The sequence below is a fragment of the Serinus canaria genome, chromosome 4 (assembly GCF_022539315.1).
Source record: "Serinus canaria isolate serCan28SL12 chromosome 4, serCan2020, whole genome shotgun sequence".
Lineage (NCBI taxonomy): Eukaryota > Metazoa > Chordata > Aves > Passeriformes > Fringillidae > Serinus > Serinus canaria.
The window spans coordinates 20,050,756-20,075,095 of NC_066317.1; the positions used below are offsets into that span (position 1 = coordinate 20,050,756).

The window sequence follows — 24,340 nt, forward strand, 5'->3', positions numbered from 1 at the left end:
TCAAATAATTCCTTGCCTTGAGATACCAAAAGAAGTTAGGATTGTCTTTCCTTTTCCATCACTGTGCTAAGGGAATACAACCTTCTTACCAACTATAGTAATAGAGAAGCAAATACCACCTTCAGTTTTGTGATCAGAAATCTGTTTGGGCTTTGTGAGGTAACATCTGCTATTTTAATTGCTCACTTTAAATGCTGTAATGCCTGCAAAGAGTTCCTTAATTTTTATTGTCCCATTACTTGCTACTTTATGCAACACAGCAAATTTTCTTGAAGAGTGTGTATCATAATGTAAGTGTGGGAGGAGTGGGTTTGTTCCTATAAAATGAAAGAATTCATAATTTGCTAAAACATAATGCATTATATTAGACCATAGCAAATAAAGCAAATCTCTTTTGATCAGTATAGTCAGCTGAGAAAATGCTCTCCAAATAAATTTTCCTGTTTCTTCAGGGCCTTAAAGCAGATGTTGCAGTTCTTTATTTAAAATTTGCAGGTGTCATAGATTTAAATGTAATCATGATCAAATATGCCTTAACAAAATGTGAGAATGTATTTCTCACACTCTCTCTCCCTCTGTCTATCTGTCTTTGCTTGCTTCATTTCCTTTGCACAGCAGCAAATAGAGCTTTAAAGTTCCAGGATAAAAAATGATATTTGTTAGTGAACTAACTCTTAGTTCACAACTGGACAGTAAACTTAGATTTAATTTAGTGGAGCCAAAGAAGGGGCATTTGTATGATCTTATCACTTTATCTTACTCTTTTTAAATGCAAGAAATGTCTTTTGGGTTTTTTTTTCATTTTAAATCACATCTTTCTCAAGCATTTTCCTTTGTTTAAATGTTCAGGGTTACCTTACTATTATCTTTCTATACCTAAGGCTGCCACCAGTTCTTTATTGCTATTGTTTACTCAAGGACAGCCCCAAACACTTTCCACAGCTTAAAGTTGGAGTACAGAGGTGAAAATAGCAATGCTACTTTACAAAGGATTGTTTGGGTTTCATCTGCTGCAATGTGGTCAGTGAAGAACGGATCTATTGGACTCAGAACGGAGGAGTGCTCAGGAAAGCTGATTTGTGAAAGGTTGGCTGGGTTGGCCTTTGAAACAAAGACTAAAAGAGGATGTGCTCTCTGTTTATAAACACTTAGAGAATGTGAATAAATGCATCATTGTCAAGAGCCAAAGGACAAGGTTGACACAAGAACAAATGAGTTTAATTTGTGCGTGAGTAAACTGAGGTCAAAAATTGTTAAAATGTTTCTAATTACCAGAGGCACCAGAGTCTGGAAAAACTCCTGCTTGATGAAAGAATTAAAAAAACCTCCAGACTCTTTTAAAGACCAATTTATGGGAAAAGGTCCAACAGGTTTGCCCAGCATAGCGCAAGAGTGGATTTGGGGACCTACAAGGTTGTATTGAAAGGTTGTATTCTTTTTGATGAAGACTCTTTCCTAGGAGAGGGCTTGTCCTTGGCCTATGTATTCATCTTGTTCATCGTGTTTCAAGCCCAGTGCACTCCACCATGAGTAGGAGTGTAGAGCATAACCATGTTTCAAGCTCAAGCAGTTAGATCAGATCCTATAATCACAGCTCAGTTCCAGCAGCTCGTTTATATTTATCATTTTCCTATGGATAATGATTGATAATAGCATTAGAGCTTCACTTGAACCCTCACATTTTCCACTGGGTTGGTGGGTCTGTGTGAAATGGCACCCTCCTTGGAACAGGTGGGCAAACAAGTTGCTAGCTCCTGGCATTAGTGAGATTTAATGCACAGATGGAGAAAACCCTGCTTTCTCCAACATCTTGGATTGTTTTTTTCTCTGTGAAAGCTAAAAACTAGTTTCTCCTTGTCCTTTCGGGTTTTATTCATCCTTTTCTGCAAAGCCTAAAAACCAAAGACATGTAGGAGCAAGTGATGATGCAGTTCAAAATCTGCTTTTCCTTCTCTTGGACGTTCATCCAGCCGTGCCTTTGCCTCAACTTCTCTTTAAAAAGTGCTGAGGAATTTGGGAAGGGCACAAATGTTCTCTGGCATGGCCAGTGGCAGCCTAGAGGCCTTAAGCTACCCTTTCCTCCTCTGCTGACTTTTGGATAAGGAAGAAACACTCTCCTCTCTGAGTGTCAGGATTTTCTGTGATGAAGTCTTGGCATGCACTGGAAAATAGTGCATGTCCACTTTATAATAAATACTGGGACCATCTTCTTGGACCAAAGTTAAGATGTTTTCATAAGAAAAGGTATTTTTGCCTTTAGTGCTTAATACAGGAGCATGTTAATAAATTCTTCCCCTCCATGTGTCTCACTGCTGATACAATTGCTCTGTGGTAAATAGTAAGCCCCTGTCTGGGCTGCTTATCTTAAAATAATGGGACAAATATTAGATGTCCGGTATGTAGTCTTGATTGTGCTTGGAATTTCCCTTGGAATCTTGCCTTATATGTCAAGATGATCCTCTTCATTTCTTGTTTCCTAATTAATCTGTAAAGAGTTGTTAATTTAGATCCGCATTTATTCCTTATTTATTTGCCTGCTTAGATTAAATGTACATCTAATTTTATCTTTGTTCCATTTTTGATAGGACAGTCTCCCCTTAATTCCAAGTTCAGATCAGCAAAAGAAAGGCTTGGAACTATAAATTGAATTTTTGATGTAAAAACAAAAATAAAAAAAATGAAATAGACAAAAAAAAAAAACCACTGAGAAAAAAAAATAAAAACAACCTCACATAACCTAGCCTAAATTTATTCAGGTGCCAACTCAGTTCAACTTGGCCAACTCTCTGATTTTTTTGACATTTGATGCTTGTATAACATTTCCTCTGTCTCCTTTATATCGTTACACTGTATCCTCCTTTGAAGTGCAAATGAAAATTGTTTCCTCTCATACAATAGTTGCTTTATATAGTTTTCTTAAGTCAGATCCAAAATTCAAGAATGAGAGATGATATTGGAGAGTCATTATATAAAAGGCTTGTCTCTCAGTCCATGCCAAGTATTTAAAAAATGACAGAGAAATACATAGCAAGTGACTAATGTTGAATTTGGGGTTGCATGGCATTGCTTTGTTGTCAGTCTAAAATCTGGATTTATGGTATAATCAGCATTTAAAATAATAGCTGTCACTAATCTAGAGATGTATATACCTCCTTGGCTACCACACAAAAATGGCCTTGGTGTTTCAATCCTGTTGTTATTTCCCAGGTGATGTATAATGATATGAGATAGTAACCTAGAGGTTAAAATGAGAACATTCTATTTTAAAATGCACCAAAAAGTGCTGAATACAGAAAACATAAATACACTTTTATGGCAGAAAAGATGAATGCTTGAGGATTTGGAAGTCAAAATCTCTTTTAAAGCAGTATTTGTATACTGTAATACTATAATGGGGCCATCCAGGTGTCTGTTTTTACATTATTAGGGTCTAATAATCTTGCTCTTACAGTTTGGGCATACTGTGTAATGAAACCAGGCAAACTTTTTTAAATCCTCTGAGAAAATATATAATTTAAAATCAAGATAAAAAGTTTCTTGAGTTCTCCTTTATGATTATATTCAAAGTATTAAATATATATATATATATATATAATATATATATATATATATATATTTTTGCTAAAACAGCATTATATATATTTTTTTTTTACCTCACAGCTAGTGAAATGATACAGGCTAAATGAAGACACAGCATCTTAAGCTGAAATAAGCCATTATCTGTGCTATATTAAGAATTAATTGACCAGAAATGCACGATATTACACTGAACACAGCTGATGCTATGTTATTTGTCTTTGCAGAAAAAACCCTGTATTTCATAAAGAACAATTATAATGGATGAATTCAAAAACTATGATAACCTTTGAAGGCAAATAAAATACTTTCACAGTAGTCAAGAGAGTAGAAGTTACAATTTACATCTCGCATGTATTTCTTTCAAAATTTAAGGGAAATAAACAAATACCAGTATGTCCAAAGTAGTTCCTTCAAACTAATGGAAGGATACTGGAAGAGCAAAATCAAAATAACTGGGGTGGTTGTCGTAACATTTCAAGAGCTGCTTTTTCAAAAAGCTTGGCTTCATTTCCTCAAGAAAGACTCTGTAATTTGAGATCAAGTCTATCCTGGTGTCTCCTGAATTCTTCAATATGGTTATAGATCAGGAAGCTAAGGCAGGAAAAGATGATGGCATTTCATTACAGGTACTAGCAATGCAGATGTGCCGTCTCCTTTGAAAAATGACAAAGCTATAAATACACAAATGAGAATCAAAAATATTCAATAAACTGTGGCTTCATGCAAAGGAATATTAACTGCAGGCTGCCAGCAGGAGCCACTTGATCCACCTCCCTCCCTGGGGGCACATCCACAGTTTTAAATGTCTGGAAAGTTTGGGGCATCAGTCTCTGTAATTAAGACAGATCATGGACAGGCAGTTCAGCATGATGAGAAAGAGATCCTGGTTAAGATGGCACAAATTTTACATTATTTCTACAATTTTACAGGAAAATACACAGAATTATCTTGAAAGCTACCAGCTATTTGAATCACCAGGAAAAAAACATGGTGAACTAAAGTTCAAGTTCTTATGTGAAGGTTGGACTCAGTTGCTGTTGCTTGGGAGCCTGTGTTCCTCTTATTCAACTTCCCTGAGGGACCCATAACTCAACAGTGTAAAACACCATGTTCCCAACCTGCTGGAATTTATGCTATGTAAAAAATGATTTTTGGTTTCCTTAACCTGTCTTAAAGTTCATACTTCAAGCTTAATATTGGTGGATTTATTTAGTTATTTTTTCTTGTAAGTATTTGTCTGTAGAGCTGAGTGTTCAGCTGTAAGCCTTAATAGGTACCCTAAGGAATGAAAATTTGGTTTTAAATTAGGTCTTTCTATAAACAAGCACATCTACACCTAGAATACTCTTATGCATTTTCTTTGCCCTTTTGGTAAATGATTTCTAACTAGCACATTGTTTATAAGTTCTTGATATTCTGAATCTAGGAAATAAGCACTTAAAGCCTTGAAACATTGTCTCTACTTTCCTTGCTCCTAAGCAATGCTGCATCTAAAAATATATCATGCTATGGCTTCCTACTGATTTGTACATTATCTGTCAAGGGTACTGTGAAACTGTTAAATAGAAGATCAGAGGAGGTAAAAGGAGAGACAGAGAAAACCCCAAATGAAACAGCTATTAAAATACAAATATTGTGTGAGGTTTGAGCACAGTACACTTTGAACTTTTGCAGTTAAGAGTGGTATTTGAATAGCAGCAGTAATTTTAATGAGCATGCACAAATTGGTTTTGAGGCTGCGGTGGAGTTTGACGATAGCTGTGTGTCAGTCAGAGGCCTCTTGGTCCGCTCAGTTTATTTTTGGTTTATAATTTGATGGTCACGTTTCTGAATTTTGACTCTGATGCAAATCCTCTCCCTTGCCTTGTCTTTCAGGAAATCAATGACGTGGATGTGCAGGAGCTGGTGAGAAGGTCAATTGGGAGGTTGACAATCATCCGACAGACGTTTCCAGTCCCCCAAAACATAAGCCAGCGCTGTTTCCGTGGCAACCACAGAATATCTTCATCACTGTGTGATCCCAAGGACCCTTTCTCCCAAAGCATGGAGGTAGCTCATACAGCAGTCTATCCCCACCTGGGATCTGTCTTTCTAGATAACTCCGAAGTTTTCCCCCAGGGGCTACCTGTAACTTATTTTTCATGTCCTCTCTGACACGTGGTTAAAGGCTCATGGCATGACAAGGAAATACCTGGAGTTGGGGAGGGAGTAAATGTGTCTGATGGAGAACAACAGCTTGCTTGCTCCACAGCAATAGTGATAAACATCCAGAAAAGCAACCTAGTCTCCAGGTTGTAGGATAGTTATTTTGTTGCCCTGCTAAATTTTAATTTTTGTCATCTCACCCAAAAGAATTTCTTCCCTGTACTCAATGTCTCCTGAGCTGCTGTGCTTCTCTGAGCCTCAGATCTGTTGTCAATTAGAAAGTCTTCCTAGGAGCACCCACATCATCTCTTTCAAGTGCCTTGGTGTATACATCCAAATCTGTGTCCAAGTTCCAAGGAGACCTTATTTTCAGTCATCACAAACTACAAGTAAACTATAGTAGGTTCCCACCACAGGAACTCAGCAATAGGATCCCTGTCCTCCTGGCTTCACATAGTTTTTCTAAGAAAGAGTCCTCTGTGTCTCTCATTAGTTTTCATCATGACAAAGCTTAGGTAAATCAGGAGTGTGAAATTGACTCAATATGTTGATTTTATTTTGGGTTTGTTTTCTGTGAACATTTCTGTCCTTGTAGAAGGATGGCTACCTATTATTATTTTTAGCAGTGGAGGGAGGAGCTTATCTGACCCAGCAGCTAAAAGCAGCCACGTCATGATTCTGAAAGAGAAGAATGAGAGAAAACAATGGGAGGAAAATAGGGAGGTCTTCAAGAGTGTCTGTTTAAAATGAAAGTATGTAAGGGACAAAGTGAGGATGGTCTTGTCCTGTTTCAGATTAGTTGTAAGAGCCTTTGTGTCACTAATTTTAGTTCACAGAACAGCCAGCCAGCAATTATTGATGACATGAAAAACTGGCTGTAGCAGAGAACACAGTGATCCTATTTGAGTTCTGAAAGCAAGCAGGGCTGTGTGATGCCCATTGATGCTTAGGATATATCTACAGACTGTTTCAGAAGTGCAAAAAATCCTTTAGGCTGTGCCATGCTGTCATGGCAGCATGGTCCTGGGGGAACTTTGGCAGTCTAGGGACAGTGTGTTCCAGCTGAGAGTGTGATCACATGCAGGAGTCAGAGAGTGCAGAGAGCAGTTCTCATGAACAGAGCTCCTGACTACAGCAGGACAGAAAACAAGAGTCACACGTCAGTGGGATGCTTTACATTTTGATTTGTCTTTCTCTTCAACTTCACCGTTATTTTCACTTCAGCAGTTGTGTGAATCCAGGAAAGATAAGTTCTAGAATTCGAAGTTTAGTCTCAGCAAATTGGAAAATTCCATTTAATTTGTTAGATTGGATCTTACACCTTAACCTCTGTGTCCTGATCTACCTATAGTTTGGAGAGCTACAATGTTCCTACTGGAAGCTTTCCTAGTAATTTGGTTCAAAGGAATGATGGAAGCTGGACTGGTTTAATTGTTCTGTGCAGCTGAGTTGCTTTTTTCGTGCTTTCCCTGAGATGGCTGAACTTCATTATTTTAGCTGAGTGAGACAACATTATAAACTGAAAGAAAGGAAAACTCTGACACAATTTCCCCTGTGCCTTCATATGATGCACAGTCCTTTGAGTAGCTGTGGGGTTTGTTTGCTGCTTCTTTGTTCTACCCAACAATATTATAAATTAGTTTCTAATCCAGTGGGGAGCTGGAACAGTTTATAAATTGAAATTACTAAAGCTTTTTTTTTTAATAACATCGAAGTGTGACTAATCAGAAACATTCTCTGGAAATTATAAGGGTGAATTTCTTTTTTTATTTTTTTCTGAATTACTCCCCCTAAAGTCTGTGTGAATAATTAATTTTTTTTTCCAGCATCTTTATTAAGACACTGAAAAATATTCTGGTGAAAATGTCTCACTGTTGTTGCAACTGGCCTAATTGAAACAAATTCTATAAATTTGTATCATTTTGAAGGCAGAAAGTTAAAAACTGGATTCACAGAAGAATTTAGTACTGTGACCCTTTTGTCTAAAAGCTATGTGCAATGTTATAGGTACACATAAAATAAACACTGATAATCCAAATTAATCATTCATCCTTAATCTAATGCTAAGTACCTTTCTTCCACACTCTGGATAAAATAATCACATCTCAATTTTAGGTTGCATTACCAGAAGGTTATGCAGTTAAATACTTCTTGGTAATGCAAGTGTCCAGCCCTTAGCCTAACAGACTTAGAATAAATAAGGGATTAGTAATGGACACCAGGCAGTGCATTAAATGCCCCAGTAAATTTATGTGGGAAATTAATAAAGGTGTAAAGTGACTTTAAATTGCAACCCCCTTCTGTTCATCAGGACAGATATTAACGAAGCATACTTCTGGAAGTGACAGGGAAGGGTGATTTTGAGAAACAGGAATTAATTGTAGGGTCTTTATCATTGCATTATCAGTGATTGATTGCAGTAAATGTTCAGCTCAACTATTAGTGGAGGACTAACAATGCTTAATAACTGCTGAACTCTGTCCTCCTGAGCCCTGTTAATACTTGATGAAGGCCCAGCTATATTACTCTTAGATTAGTGAGTGCATCCTTCCTCATGAACTGTGGCAATTGTCTTCTATTCCCATGGTAGCAGGTTACAGAAGTTACCTTGAAAGCAATGTCATGTTGTTGGGAAATGATGACTTGGCATCCACAGCCCTTCATGTACCAATTTAGTCTCATTACTGACCTTATTCCCTCTGCTCTCCAGAGGTGGGGTGGGTTTGGTTTTTTTTCCCTTTGGCAAAGGCTTGTATAGAAAGAAACTTGCCTCACAGCCCACTGATAATTCCTCCTCTCCCTGCTCCAACAAATGTTCCTCTAGTGCTGACTTCATTGGGGAAGCACAGTTTTAGCTGAAGTGCTTTGAATTCTTTGTAGGTTTGCAATATGCAGGCAAATCATCCCAGTTGTTTTTGAAATGCTTGATTAACCTGGGCCCAGATCCTCAATCCATGCTTTAATCCTGCCATGCACAGTGATGCCTGGCCTGTGCATCTGAAGAAATAGATTTTGTTCCTGGGTGCATACCAAAATAGAAATGTTCACAGCCACAAGAGGAGCTCAAGTAAGAATAAAGAAGCACCTTCTTTAGAGGAAAGGCACAGTGAAGGATCATTTAAAGAAAAAGGGCACTAAGGATCAGAGGTTCTGTGCATCTGTGCTACTAACAGAGCAGGTAGTGGATGACACTGGCAAAGCCAGCATAAGGATGGTGTTTAAAAATGGAAATAAAAACATAAAAAGATGTTATGTGGGAAGGACTAATTAGGCAGGAAGGGAGGTTTTGGGGTTTTTTTTAAACTTTTTCCCCTCTTTTAATGTGTGAATTTGCCAATCAGTATCTCAGATCTTCAGCATTATTGTGCTTCCTTGCCATATACCCCCTTCCAAATAGCTTCAGAGTTTTCCCAGGCTTTGGATATATTCAGAAAGCAGAATAGGGCTACTAAATTCCCATACTTTCCATTTGTAAGCTTCTTTCTTCTTTTCAAGCTTTAAGCACACTACCTATAGCTGTGTAAAAAACCCTTACAGAGAGCAGCCAACATATTCCACAAATCTGATGAAAATGTCTTTTGGCTTGTGTGTGACTGATGGAGAAAAAATCCCAACAACCTTGCCTCAAATTGCCACGGGCTAATTTGCTGTCAGGCACTAGGAATGTTCTACAGAGCCCTTTATCATGCACCTGAGGAAACTCTGTTTCCCTCAATAACTTTAGATTACCAACAGGTTATCTAAAAATAATATTCCCAAAAGTTCTTTTCATTTCTGAACATAATTTTTCTTCATGAGAACCTCTGTTCAGGACAGCTGAGGTTTCTTTTTATGATACTGTCAGTAACTTAAATGTTCCTGCCATGTGAGGACAGAAAAGACTGATGTAAAATTATATTGTACATCACTTTTTTTCAGAAATGTTCATGAGTTCTGAGCTTCTGTTCTTTTACTTTTAATTGTATCTATCTTTCACATCTGACTTTGCACTGTGTGCATTTAAAGCACGTACATAGAACTAAAACATGGTTGGGTGGAAGGGGCACACAAGTGATTGCTCTTCTTGAATTCCACTGTTCTGCTTTTGATCCCAAGCTAGAACTTCCTTGCACTGTATGCAGCTGTGCTCACAGTGAAACAACACACATGTGCTCTGTAAGAGTTTTTTCCTGCAAGGAATTAGCCGCCAATGTAAAACACTCTGACAGAAAACACTAAAAATCCCAGAATCAACATGCAATTGCACACTGACAGGAATTTCATTGAGTCTTATTTCATGCCAGAAAGTGTAAACCAAAATTGACTGTACAAATCAGGCTCAAAAACCCACAACTAAATCTATTCTAAATTTTCAGACTTTCTGCTTTTCCAAATAACAAAATAGCCTTGAAGATAATTTGATGGTATCCAAATATCTGGTGACTGAAAAATTGAGTCTCACATGGAACTGGTTAAAAATTTAAAAAAGTCTGTTTATGGTCATAAGTAGAGCTGCAAATCTGGCAAGTGGAGCTGTGCCAGTGGTTGGGCTGCCTGGACTTTTCACGTGTGTGTAGTTTGTTTAGTGTTTATCACTTTTAGCCTTACAGCCCCCAGCTGCAGGTTTTACCAAATCCCAAAAGTGTGACATTTTGCCTCACAGATTCTTCTTAAGACCAAATAAAGTATTTAATTACCAGAGGATTATGGGTGAGGCAAAACAAATGATAAATTCTGGCTGCTAGGAGGAGACTACAAATAACTATGCTAATGCTTCCCTCTTGATCTCTTTTCAGATTTCAAACCTGTATATATATGACACTGTCCTCCTGCTGGCAAATGCCTTTCATAAGAAGCTGGAGGACAGGAAGTGGCACAGCATGGCCAGCCTCACCTGCATCAGGAAGAACTCTAAACCTTGGCAAGGAGGGAGATCAATGCTGGAAACCATCAAGAAGGTACTTTTTCCCCTGTGTTTCCTCATCTTTGATTTCTAAAATACTCACATTAGGTAGTATTTCCTCCTGAGGTGCATATTACTCTTACCAGTATAGTTTTTATGTATTCACAATTCCTGAATGGAAGTAGTTGTTATTTGGCTTGGATTGTTGTTGGTTGGTCGGGTTTTTTCCATGTCATAATAATCATATTGAAATAAAACCAATTAGTTTGTTTACCAAAACTACCAAAACAGTTGGATGCTCAAGGAAGAAAAAGTGTCCAAGGTGAACAAGTGAAGTGTTGCTGTTGAAGAAGTTTCACAGGTTAGGAAGTAAAGAAAATAAATTTACTATTTATTTTTGCAAAAAAAAGGAGAAGAAATTGCGGAATTACACTTGGGTAATGTTCTGCAGAATTTGCCATTGCACTGCCTTTGACCTTAATAAAGAAAAATCATAGAAATGGGAGTAAGGAAACCCCTAAATAATCTAGGCTATGTCCTGCCACTGCAAAACCTGTAACTGTAGGTACACTCACTTTGTGGTATTTGGGGTGGGGCTGTGTCCAGCCTCATCCCCAGTGAGAAGGGATGAGCAGCAGGTGAGCAGCAGTGAGCCATGGAGTGCCCAGGGGCACTGACCCAGCACCAAAGGGAACAGAGGGCACACAGGTGCAATGCATGTAAGATGAAGGATATAAAATTGCACAGAAGAGCAATAAAGGGCAGATGCTTGCAGCCTTCTGAAGTGCTCAGGTGTTTCTCTGTATGGGCTAATGCTTGCAGCCTTCTGAAATTGTCTGGTGTTACTGTGTGTGTTGTGGCTGTCTCAACTGCAAAGTGTTAACAGTCTCTATACAGCTACATCCAATGTTGCTGCTTCCCTGTGATTTTTATTTCCTACCTTAATCCTTGTCATGCCCAAAATGCTTTTCCTGTTCAGTCTTTAAAGATAATTTCTCTTAGTTATTTCCTTTCTCCATGATGCGTACAGCCTCCAAATACTTACAGACAAATACTGCAACCTGTTTAGTCAATATGAACAGGTTGAGAGTTTGCCCTTCCCTGTAAGTTTTTTGCCTCATTTTCTTTATGTTATTGATGTCTTTCATAAAACTGCCTCCTCATTTGTCTGCATACACTTCCTGGTAATGCATATTTACATTTAAAGTGCTGGTGTTGTAAACACAGAAGAGAAAAAGGACAGTAAAAAAAAATTAAAACGGTGATTTATTTATGGTTTTCACTACAGGACATAAAAATAATTTAAAATATAATGTTGTCTTGAGAAGTTGCTATTCTGCACTAGGTATTTAGCTTTACCAGAAATTATGATGATGCAGGCAAAATGTAAGTCTCCTTTGAACGCTGCTTATATTTTACCCAGTCCCAGGTTAATCTATGTTACCTCCAAAATGATAGCGCAAGGATTTCTTTCACATGTTTCTATTTTCTATTCTAACAGTTTGAACTCATGAGACTGCAAGAATAATCCAGAACACATTTCTTATTCAGGGGCAGGATAGGTCTTCAAGGGACTCCAAACTGAGTTGCTTTTAACCTGTCTGAGCAATTTCCAGTTCACATTTGGCAGTCCCATGTATTTTGACCTAAGATTCAGGCAAGCTGGTTCTCTTCTTGCCTTGGATTTTGTAAATACTGTTGCACACTTTTCCATTTAAATGGCCAGGAGAATTATGAAAGCATTCAAGGAGGCAGGAGCAAGTGGAAATTCCAGAGTTGTTGTTAGCTTGGAATAAAATGAATCAAATGCCAAATAAATTCTTAACCTGTGCAGCTATCCATGCTTCCATCCTGTCACTTTTGGGTTTCTCTGCTATTTCAATTAGATGGGTTTGATAAGAAACTATTTTATTGGTGTAAATTGAATAATCCAAATACTCCTTACACTGCATTGTGCTGACAGAGATGAATTTCTAGAAGTAACGTGCTAAAATTGAAAGTCAAAATTTACCCCAAATGAAATACAGAAATTTTACTCTGTGTGAATTCAGTAGCATTACAATCCATAGGCAGAGGAAAGCTAAAGATTGCAGCAGAGAAGTGGAATTGCATAAAACCAGGAATTCTGCTTTAGTTTTGTGGCCTACTTTTTCTTTTCTTTCACTAAAGCATTTATATAGAGAAACCATGGGATCACAGCTGTGTACTTTTGAAATTAAAAATTTGGCATTGATCAATGCCTGATGAGATGTCAGAAAAACAATAAAATCCAAAAGTAATGAAGGGAAAAAAAGTCCTCACTTCATCTCTCTTCCTGACAATTCTTCTCTTTCCCATCTTGCCTTATCCTTTAAGCATCGTTTCTCTCCTATTGTCCTGGAGAATCCTCTAAAATCAACTGAAATACAGGGATTTTTTTTTCTCAAAAACATATCAGTTTCCCTTAATTTTGAAAGAAAACAGATGAAAGTCCCCTATGTGGTATTTAAATAGTTTCTGAAATAAAAGTTCCTCATTTTCATTCAGGGTTCAATCACCACAGTTGCCAGTGTTGCCAATGGTGGTGTATAATGGAATATCAAAGTAGAGTATTGACATAATTCAGGGTGAAACTACATTTGGAGAATTCTTAAATAGTGCTGGAAAAAGAACTTCCATCCTCTGCAGCACCTTAATTCACCCTTCATGGTGACCTGTATTGCAGAGCTGAAATCATCACCTGGTTTCTGGTTGTCCCTCCCCTCAGTGTAGCTTCACTAGGAGTCAAATTATACTCAAGTACTCAAGGTCTTGAAGGGAAAAAGAGTTGAGAATTTTTCTGCAAAGATCCAGAAACATCTGGCAGTGTTTTAGCTGCAGAGGGAGACCTTTCTGGAGGGGGAAATAAGAGAAGAGGTGGGAAATCTTTATTAAGCCACTCACTGAAGAAGGTAAGAGAAAGGAATGCTGATGTTTAACCTACAGCAGCAAATGTTAAATTTGTTACCTTGGTGGTAAATAAACTGATTTCTTTTTAGTTAATGAGCTAGTAAAGGGCAGTGGGCAATGAGAGGAAATTAGAGTTTCCAACATTGCTTAAAATTGTAAAAAAGCTGTCTAAATTGTCGTTTGTCACTTTTCACTGCTAAGCATTTGACTCATGCATCACTATTTCTACAAACAGCTACAAAAGCAGTTTATTCTTTGTGAATTCAGCTGATTGACAAAGCTTAAAGAAAACATTTTAAGCCCACCACAATTATTTAAATCTAATATCTGTTCCTGCCTGTTCTGGAGCTGAATAAACAGTTAAATTCATCAGGAAATACAATCCTTCTAATGAATTTGGCCAGCTCCAGCAATTAGTTTAAATTCACTTTTGTAATGGGACCTATCCCTAAACACATGCTCTCTTGTTTATTTCTCAGTAAAGCCATTTCACAGCTGGAGGAATAAGTATCACTAGAAAATAATTCTACTTTGGGAAAAATTAATCTTCCTGAGTAGCCTGGGAATGAGTGCAAGTAGGATTATAGGGAGGATCAACTCAGCAAGATGGCATCAAGTTTCTGCATTTGCCTTCTCTCACCTGTCCCAGGGCTCTTCCCAGTCCCATTTGTTTAGCTCACTAGCAGCCAAGTTCTAGTGCTAGCAGCAACACAGAGGCTGACCCTTCCTGGGAAGTGAGCTGTGCCTCTTGCTGTTTCATGAATCACAGGTGGAATTGTCAACTAGTGCTGGTCTCAGAAATGTCAGTGACACTCAGTGGTGACATGCAAAAAAGATGCCAAGTTGTTTTCCAGGTAGCGGATTGGATTGCCTGTGCTGGTTGAGAACTCAACAATGTTCTCAGCATCAGACTTTTTCAAGAATAAAATCTGAAATGTGTAAATACTGATTGCAGCATTTTTTCCTGCCTATACCAGGTTATAGCCTATTTTTTACGCTTAATTGCAAACTAGCTGGTACCTGAAGGAAAAAGAAGAGGAAGTTTGCACAGAAGCTGAGAGCAAGTAGAGTATTTTATGGCTGATGATTGGCAAGCTGACATTCCCAAGTGAGGTGCTGACTGCTAGGTAAATGGTGCTTACTTCAGGGACTTACAGTATAGTAGTGCCTAAGCATGTATAAACTGTAGTTTATCTTGCCAGTCTAGATGGGACTCAAGTAGGCTTTAATTATATTGCCAAGCTTTATAACAGCTCTGCAAAGCCCAGAGCAGTGATCAGAATTGTAAGTAAAACATTTTTGGCCTAGCAACTGACATTTCACTCTTCAGTTTTATCCATGTCAGGAAATTGCATGGTTGCAGCTGAACCTCAGAAGAATTGGAGGAGGTAGATAGCAAATATGTCTTCATTCTTCCCCAGGTAGCATTGTTTCTGTAAGTTAAATGGAATGAAAAATTTCTTTTACTCTTGGCCATTTTCATGATTAACACTAAAATCATTTGGGAAAATCTCCTCAGGAAGTTACTGCATCAGTGGCTGTCATACAGATGGTCATTTCCTCTGTGATCCCCTTCCACTGTGCACTAGCAGAGGGATAAAACACATGCTGTAAATCAAGTGTTTCAGACAGATCCACACTGTGAAAAGCTACCCACAAAAATTGGAGCAGCATCCCAAAACTCTTCCTAGGCACTATCCTGCTCCCCTCTGCCAGCCCTAAGCAGCACCCAGCGTTGTGTAAGCCTTGTGGAAAGGCTGTGGGGGACAATCAGGAGCAGTGGAGAGCAGGAACAGGATTGCATGGCCTGCAGGTCCAGCAAGATCAATCCCAGGCAGGGAGGAGAAACCAAGACCTCCAAGAAATTTCCTATAAATTTAGTATTCTTGCTGTTATATGGGTGGTTCTTTGCTGTTTTGTCTTTCTGCCTCTTCCCTTCCCAAGCTGGCAGCATTCCCATTTTGATGGGAGCTCTTATTACACTACTGTCATATGTGCACAGTCTAGGAGAGGAAGCTCTGATTAATACACTCTTCAATGAGAAATTTTCACAGAGTGATAGATTGCCAAAATAGATATTATTGAGAAATAATGTTGTTGTGGTTAAGACCTGATTCCAGACAACTAAAGCTGATGGACTTCGAGTTTGTATCTTGCCCTGACAATTGCAGTCATTTCAAAATCAAATTCAAAAAACTCAGACAAGGTTTCTGGATAGAGATCAAATTCCAAAACATCTTAGGTGATTTTGTTAACCTGTACTGTATGTAAGGGGACATATATTTCCAAAGAATCCTGTGTTTTCTAAAGAAATTGATTGATTACTTCAAGTATAATTGAAGTTGAATGATTATTTGAATTATTTTTAATTGTATTTACTCAAATAAGAACAAGGGTTATGAAAATAAATTCTAAAGTTTGTTGATAGCAATTTTTAATTGCTATCTCAAGGCTCAAAAACTCATTTACATTTTATCTCCATGTTCCTTAAAGTATTGGGACTGCTCTCAGTCTGGAAAGGAAAGTCACTTATTTTCTAGATTGAAAATCCTGTATTGTTAATTTCTATTTTCTGCTGTACAAAGCATCTGTGTGAAGAGATCATAATGTTTTTTGTTGAATATTTCCTTTTTTTACCACTTTGTTCCAGAGTTTCCCCTTCCTTTTTCCAGGTCCTGCTTGTGGCTCACTTGAAATCATGGTGCTGCTCAGGTCATCTAGACCAGTTTAATTTATTTTCAGCCTTTAATTACCCCAGACCCACAGGTTTAATACCCAGTGTGAGGAAAAGTTTTAGGAAGCAACATAGTAAATATTAGATATAATATAACCAAATCAGGATCTTTTGAGGTGTCCAGATGGAGGCTTTGAGCAATCAGCTGGGCATCCCAACTCTTGCAGGTCTGTGACACTGCACAGGCATTTCTCCATCTCATGTCATCTCATGTAATGTGAAACTGTGCCTTAGGTGTTAAAAAGATAGATAAGAACTTATGAGGGAAAAGGTACATGGAGCAGGTTTATGTTTCTGGTCCACAAGTAGGATGAAGTCAAATTTAAGTTAGAGTAAAAGGTTTATATTTGTGTAACTTGGTTTTTTACCAAAGAATATCTTCAAGGGATTTTGTGGGCAAACACAAGTTCACTGACTTTAATGTGAACCAGCCAGAGGTGTGCTAACCCCAACCTAAGAGCCACAAAGGTCTGCTTATTGCAGGTGGTAGTCAAGATAAAAAGTCATCAGAGTGTCTTGCTAGCCACAACCTTTGTCAAAATTGTCTGATTTGCAATTGCCAGATCTTCTTGCAAATGTCTGTTTAGATGTACCCTTAATCAGGCTATTGGCTTTTTTCCTTCCTTTTTTTAAATTTGTTTTTGTTCTAGAACAAGTGAATACTATAGAAATAAAATATTATCAAAACCATTTTTAAAAAATCATTAAATATGTATATACACAAAGAATTTTATTGGTTTTAACTGTAAATGGCCCTCGTAAAATAGTTGTATTATTATATTTGTATTATTATTTTAATATATAGGTATTTATGTATTACTCCCCAATAGTACTAGTTTCTAGTATTGTAGTAAATTCTAAAAGTATCATTTCAATTATTTATTTCATTATTTTTGTTATAATCACAGTAATGTTTTATAAAAGTGGAGAACATTCTGTTATTTCACAGCAAACTGCAATGGAGATGCAGATTTTGTATTCCTTCCTCTCCTTTGAGGGAGAGGGCTAAGACACAAATTTTCCTTCAATCTGTAAACTGAAGAAATTTTTGAAGGTGAAAGTTTTCATTATCAGCATCTCACATTGCTCTGTTGATTTTATAGTTCAGGTCATCACAGTTCTTATACAAAGATGAAATGTGTGTCATGTTGAATTAACTCTGGAATAGATTTTGAGTATAGCTGTGGCATGTATAGCCCTTTCAACTCTAATTCTTTGTGGGGATTATTCACTCCAGTGTTTCATCTCTAGTATTTTAACCCCTCCCAGCAAAACTGTAAAAACATTTAAAAAAGCTTGAAGAGATGCTGCATTGTTGTCCATGTCATGTATTCTTAATAAAGGATAATTGGGAGGAAAAAGAAAAATCACTGCATTCAGCTAGACCATGAATGTATCTCTTCTTCATTTGTGTAGATCATCTATGTTGAGCTCAGAAAGCACATAACTTTGTCCAAACCTCAGCCTGCCCTCATATGAAAACCTTTCATGGGGGAGAAACATTTGAGGGAAGAAAGAAAAGATCAGCAAACATAACTAATTTTTGTGCAATTTCTTCTATGTGTTTGTGTTTAGCTTTGCTTTCACTAAACTTCTTTGCAAAAAAATACTTTTTCTTAAAATTTGTTGGAGTTTAAGTGTCAATACATACATGCTGATGGATCAAAGCCCAAAAATTGGAGTGCAAATATGCTAAGAGTGAGACTATTGTTTGTATTGCATCTGCTTAGCATTGCTGAGTTTAATTCTTCTGTGAAGAACTTCATAATGATGCAGGAATAATTTAAGCTTCAGAATTTTTAGGGAGCCATGGTCTATGGAAAACTATCCTACTTCTGGTAGTTACCTATCTATCCTGCATGGCTGCTGCATGAAGGCCTTCAAGTAACAAAAAGTTGTTACAATTACCCACTTAGAAGTTTTCAGTCAATTTTCCTTTTTATTTTTTCTAGGGTGGAGTGAATGGCTTGACTGGAGAACTGGAATTTGCAGAAAATGGGGGGAATCCCAATGTGCATTTTGAAATTTTGGGGACAAACTATGGAGAGGATCTTGGCAGAGGCATCCGCAAGGTGAGGCTACATACATTCAAGCAAGAAATTGCTGATTTTTTTCAAAACCTTTCTTTAGTTCCATGTTAATAGAAAAGCATTTGGTGGCAGATAACATGGTGTTCTATATTGTTGAAGGAGTAAGATGTAGGAGAAAAGCTTTGAACTTTGAGATACTCATGTGTTTCGTAATTTCAAATAGGTCTTGGGGCAGGTTGTGTTAATCAAGGTACCATTTGTAATGCAGAATGTGTTAAGCTGCTGATGGACTGTCCCAAAGGACCAGGGAAAGCTGTTGTTTTTCAACCCTTACAAAATAGCACATCTTGGATTGAATCATGTTTAGAGCACCCAGATTGGTCCCTGATACTTGGTCAAAGTGGGATGCTCCACCTGCTATATGATTAAAATTCGTAGCTATGGAAAGAGAAATCTTTTGTAAAATAGGTAAAATTTCTATAGCCTCTTCATGAAATAAATACGTGGTATTTTAATAGGAGTTAACTTTTACAGAATAAGTTAGTGTTATGTATTCAGCTGCCAGACACAATCCAAAGGACTTCAGTTGTTACAGGGAATAGCATATATATCCAGCAGAATTACTCTTTCTTCGTGTTTGGGTTTTGCCAGTTTAAAGCTAAATTTAAGTCCTGTGTAACAAATGATGGAAACATTTCTCTATTTGTAATGAATATCCTTAACTTTGAACAACTGCTCATCTGGTATGGCAAAAATCATATGGCACTTGACAGGTAAAGAAAATACTAATAGGCTTTTCCAGGAGCGACTCTCCTTCAGAGACAGACTTCCTGGAAAATACCAAGATCTCTTCATTTAGTGTATCACATCATCCTGGGTTTTGTATAGGAGGAAGATGAAGTGATTGAAAGGAAACGAGAGAATTTTCTTAATATATGTAAACTGGGTCCATGTGTCAGAGTCACTTCATGATGAAGTGCATCATTTGTCTGCATACCTTCTGGAGCAACAGATAAGTACTCTGAAAGAAGGAAGAGATAAATAAGAAGTCTAAAGTGTCTAAAAACTGAACTTTCTCCCCCACTATTCATCAGAATTGTTATTCTGTTTGTGCTCTTTCATCTCTTGTCAATACCCTGATGTACACACGGGCCTATGGTTCTGTCCCCTTGAGCAGAGGTCCTGACAGATGCTTCAGAAACTAGACAGAACTGGTTCTGGTTGATATTTGGAGGTACCTTACAGAGAGTCTTTGGAGACCAGAATGTTGGATAAGTCCTTATTCCCTTACATTTAAATTCTGTCTGTTTCAACACATTTTGATTTATTTCCCATGCTGTGCACTGAGGAGCTATTTATTCTTTAGAGATGCCTTCCTAAGACAAATCTGAGTCTCTTCATTTAATCTATTTGGTTGACTTGGATTGGGGTTTTTTTGACTTCAGGCCTGTCTGAGCGAATGCCTGAGTGAAGCACTAAGTTGTGTTCTTTCATTCCCAAAAAGAGAGAAAAGAAAGAGAGACTCACAGAGAGATCTTGGAAATACAGAAGTACAAAAAACTCCCCGGCTATTCTTACTCTTTTTTGATGGTGTGTTTAAAATTGTGCTTTTAATTTGAGCTGTGGTAGAGTTTGATTTTAAAACAGGTATTAATGACTGTGGACACACCTAACTTGTGTAAAACAGTGGGGTAATACAAACAGGTCTTTTGAACCTTCCTTGTTTACTCTATGATCCTTCAGGAACAAAGAAATGTCTCCAATTGTCTTTGGAGAGAAATGGATTTGAAGTTGGTCAAAGAAAATAGAGCTCTCCTCAGATCATAATTAGATGATGAAACTCAGCATCAAACAAACCTTTGAGGAGAAAAACAAAGTTTAAAATTAAACTAAGTACTAAATATATTCTAAATACTAAAATATGTGGGATTTTTTTTTACATTTGCCAAGATGAGCATTTAAAATTAAATTTAGAGATTATAAGAAAATTTTCCTGTTGAAAAAGATGGTAAATGCCTCTCTGTAGAGTTTTGTGATGCATTGCAGCTGGTTAAAAAGAAGAAAGGATCCAGAGCAGAACAGATTAAAACTGTTTCATTTTTTTTCTAAACAGCATTCAATAATCCTGAAAAACCTTTAAAAAGAGGTGTACAGGAAAAAAATTCTTTAGAAGGAAAGTTCTTTATATACTGTGAGGATGTGATAATTGTCCTCAGAAGTTTCTTTTAAAAAATCCAATAATTATTTCAAATTTTTGCAATAAATTGACTAGGAAAGCAATTTAAAATTAATTTCTAGTCAATGTCAAAGAGTTAAAAAAACAAGGTAGTTTTCTTAAACCAGTTGCTTCAGAGACAGAGAAGAAATTTAAGGGGTTTACCTGACAAAATTCACATCTTTTCTCTTGGAATAGGATTTACTTTACAGTGTATGAACTTCTAGTGTTGGAAGCAAATCACAATAATTACAGGAGTCAGTTATATTTTTGTTAACTGCACTAATTAAAGTGCACTTCAGATTTTCATGTATTTAGTGATCTAACTGCAGAACTACCTAAGAATTTTTATTTCTCAACTCTAGTAGAAGCAGCTGCAATTAGCAGACTGACTGAAATTTCTAAGCTAATGCATCTTCTCTAATCAACATTTTCAAGTACTTTTATAGGAGATAATGAAGGGCAAAATCATTACAAAAGGCCCATTGAAGTCATTGGGACCAGAGATTCCCATCAAGTGAATTGTGTAAAGAATTACTATTTTGTTTTCCTGAGGAACAGTCAATTGATTTTAATAAAGAAAGTAAGATTTTAAAACACGCTTGAATTTCTCAAGAGAAAATTGATTTGAAAAGAGAATTTCTGCTTGAAATCTGTTTTGCTTGGGTTCTGGAGTCATTTATACTACTGCAAAGTTCACTTATATTTGTAGGTGATTATTCCCAGGACTCAAGAAAAGCAAATAGTTTAGGATACACCTAGAATTCATGTTTATGTTTGGTTTATTTGGCCAAATTAGGCCATGTATCAAGGAAAAACTATCTTCACATCCCCTCCTTCAGCTTTCAGGGGTTACTATCATACCCGAAAAGCAGTGGGAGAATCCATGTGAAAGGTCATTGTGCTGGGCTCTGTCACCTAGTGACAAGGCAGCAAATCCTGGGGTGGGATTTGCCTGAATCAGCAATTTTGTACCCCCATGACTGTAAATGTTATCCATTACCCTGCAGACCATGGATCATTTAGCTTGCACTTGTTGCCAGAGCCAGGTACTTGGAGTAATACACTCAGACTGCTGCCAGGTACTGATTTTATTGACACCAGTGGTATAACAACCCCAAAGGAACTGAGGAAAAACTCCTGCTTTTACACATCATGCTGTGGCTTGCATTTGTGCAGATGTAGTTATATTCAGTGGGAGACTTGGGTGTATTTCTGACATTTCTCTGTTGGTATTTGACATTTGAGTATGTATTCTTTGACATTTAAATTTCAGTGCAATACTTTTATCTGTACTGCTGAAATAAAAGTGCCATTCCCCTGAATAGCCATGCAACAAACAAACGAACAAAAGGAAGCTGATAGCTCTGAGTACTGTCTTACATCTTAGTGGTGTAGAAAACAGCACTGCAGAAATAAAGTGGTTTTCATGTTTCTTACAGTGCTCCTTGTAATTCAGAATGGGCTCATCTTCAAAGGCTCTGTTTGACTTTTGAAGTTTAGAGGACTTTGTTTTTGTTCCCCCACTGGTTTTCTTTCCACAGGTGGGCATTTGAAGATCATGATGTGTTTTGCTCTGCCTTCCTTTCCATATCAGCATACACCCACCTCCTCCTGTATATTTTTTTCCTCTTCTGAAGATGCTTTAGGTTATTTCCTCCCAGTGAGGGAGCAAGATGATGTTCCAGGCTCTTGAATCAATTCCTGTCTGCACCAAGATGTCCATGTCAAGGTTTCCTTTACCTTCAGGACAGCTAGAGATGCCTTGGAGGAAGAATAGAGCTGTGAGCATGCAGGAAAACAGGTAGCCTTGGTAGGGCACCAGGGTAACCCAGGATGCTTTGAGCCATCTGCATTTGTCCATTAGGATTGTAGGATTCAGTCCTAAGTCATTTTGATTTGATTGTCTTAAGGAGGAAATGTTATCTATTTTGATCCAAGGGAGATCTGAGGTTTTCAAGCATCTCATGTGAAAGGTTTTGAAACCTGTCTAACAGGTTCTACATTGTTCCTCTACGCTTCAGCCAGTGCAAGTGGCAGGAACCTCCCTGCAGAGTCAATGCATGCAGGTGCTCATTTCACAGACTATTAAGGGTTAACACTCCAACAAATAGCTGTGCTATTTGTTCAGAGATGGGAAAGCTGGTTTGCATTTCTTCATTCTCTTACAATAATTGCTATTTCCACTTCATCTGAAAATACTTGTTGATCACAGTAGTGTTTTTTCTTTCTAATACACTATTTTTTTTTATTAAACTTGCATCCTAGAGCAATGTTCCAAGCATAAATTTTGATCTTCAGGAAGTTGATTTCTATTCTTATAAAGTTAAAACTTATTTTCTGCATCCATTATCTCATGTTCCCTTTTGTGCCATTAGGCAAAAAGATCAGTTATACAGCTCTGCCAACACTTTAATGACTAACCCCATTTAATAACCAAGAGCATTTGAAGTATTTCCTTCTCTGTTAGCTTCTTGCTAAGCTGCTTGAGGTAAATGATGGGTTCACCTGGGCTCTTTGTGAGCACGATCAAGGTAGAGCTGTGTGATGTGACTTTAAAAATATATTTATATCACCTCCTGATACTTTAAGCTGTGACCTGTGCAGATGTTTCTAAAGGTTGACATGCAATTTATGATGTGACTGAAAGATATCCTTGTGATTTAGAGAGACACTATTGGTGTTGTGTTTTCTAGTGAGTTGAACTAAAAGTTGCTGTGTCTGACTGCTTTGCCTCTGGTATTGATGGAGAAGCTGGACCTGGCACAGCACTAGCATGATAGTGTTTCTAAAGCAACTTTAAATATTTAATCACCCTTCTAAAAATGAAGTAAGCTCCTTAATACTAAATGTAAAGAGGTAATTAAATATGTTGGTCAGCCAAGACCGGCTGTTCTGGTTCAGCACAGAACTTAAATTTTGCTTGTAAGCCTGCTGAAGGGTAGCATTTCCTCCCTTCATTTAGTGCTATGCAGTATTTTGATTAAGACACAGTGACTGATGCTTTACTCTCTGGTAGCTTCTGCAAATCTTTTGTCAAATCTTAGTGAAATTTAATTTGGCTGCAAAGTGTTGGGGATTTGATTGCCATCACAATGAAACTAGAGTTAATAGAGAACTGTGTTTTGCTTGGAAGTGTACTTCTGCTTAGATTAAAACCCAAACCAATTGCATGTTTGACTATAACAGAAAAATAAACTAAACTATCCATCCATAACTGTATTTTTTAATTAAAATAATTTAAAGGTCCTAAAAAGAAAATTTCTTTTTTATTTTGAATGGAGCATTTTCTTTTAAAAGTCTGAGGATGCAGAAAGAGAGGCAGACTGACTCAAAGTAATCAGTAGTGTACCATTTGGAGAATTTATCAGCTTTTGGACTCTGATTCAGATGGGGGGAGTGAAATCTAATTTTTTGTACTGGATTGTCCAGCTGTCTAGCCTGATCCCAGGCTCTTTGGATGAATATTTCATTACTTGTAATAAGTGCAAAGTAAAGAAGCCAGAGATGGATTTGGTGGCTTGGTGGATGCTGCCCCAGGAACACAGAAGACGAAGGTTCAAATTCATCCTGCTGATAAATACAGAGCAGAGTTCCTACAGCTCAACCCATTCCACATGAATTATTCACCTGTGGAGCAAAACATCCATCCAGAATCCATAAGAGCCAGGATCATGTGTTAGGACCAAAATGGCCCAGAAGTCAAACTCCAAACTAATACCAACAAACCCAAGGCAAGCACAGTGCACTATACAGGGGTTATCCCACTTGTTTCTTCTTACCAGAACAGCCAGCCATGTCTGCTGAGCTCCAGCATATTTAGTGTG

The 24,340-nt window shown here is 37.5% G+C and overlaps 1 protein-coding gene across 1 annotated transcript in view; it reads left to right on the plus strand.

Annotated features, from left to right (window-relative positions):
- Nucleotides 1-24,340, plus strand: part of GRID2 (glutamate ionotropic receptor delta type subunit 2) — a 282,427-nt gene that overhangs the window by 69,648 nt on the left and 188,439 nt on the right. The window contains exons 4-6 of the mRNA XM_018907012.3: nt 5,455-5,628; nt 10,500-10,661; nt 18,221-18,340. Coding sequence (XP_018762557.1) covers nt 5,455-5,628; nt 10,500-10,661; nt 18,221-18,340 — 456 coding nt within the window. The remainder of the gene's footprint in view (nt 1-5,454; nt 5,629-10,499; nt 10,662-18,220; nt 18,341-24,340) is intronic.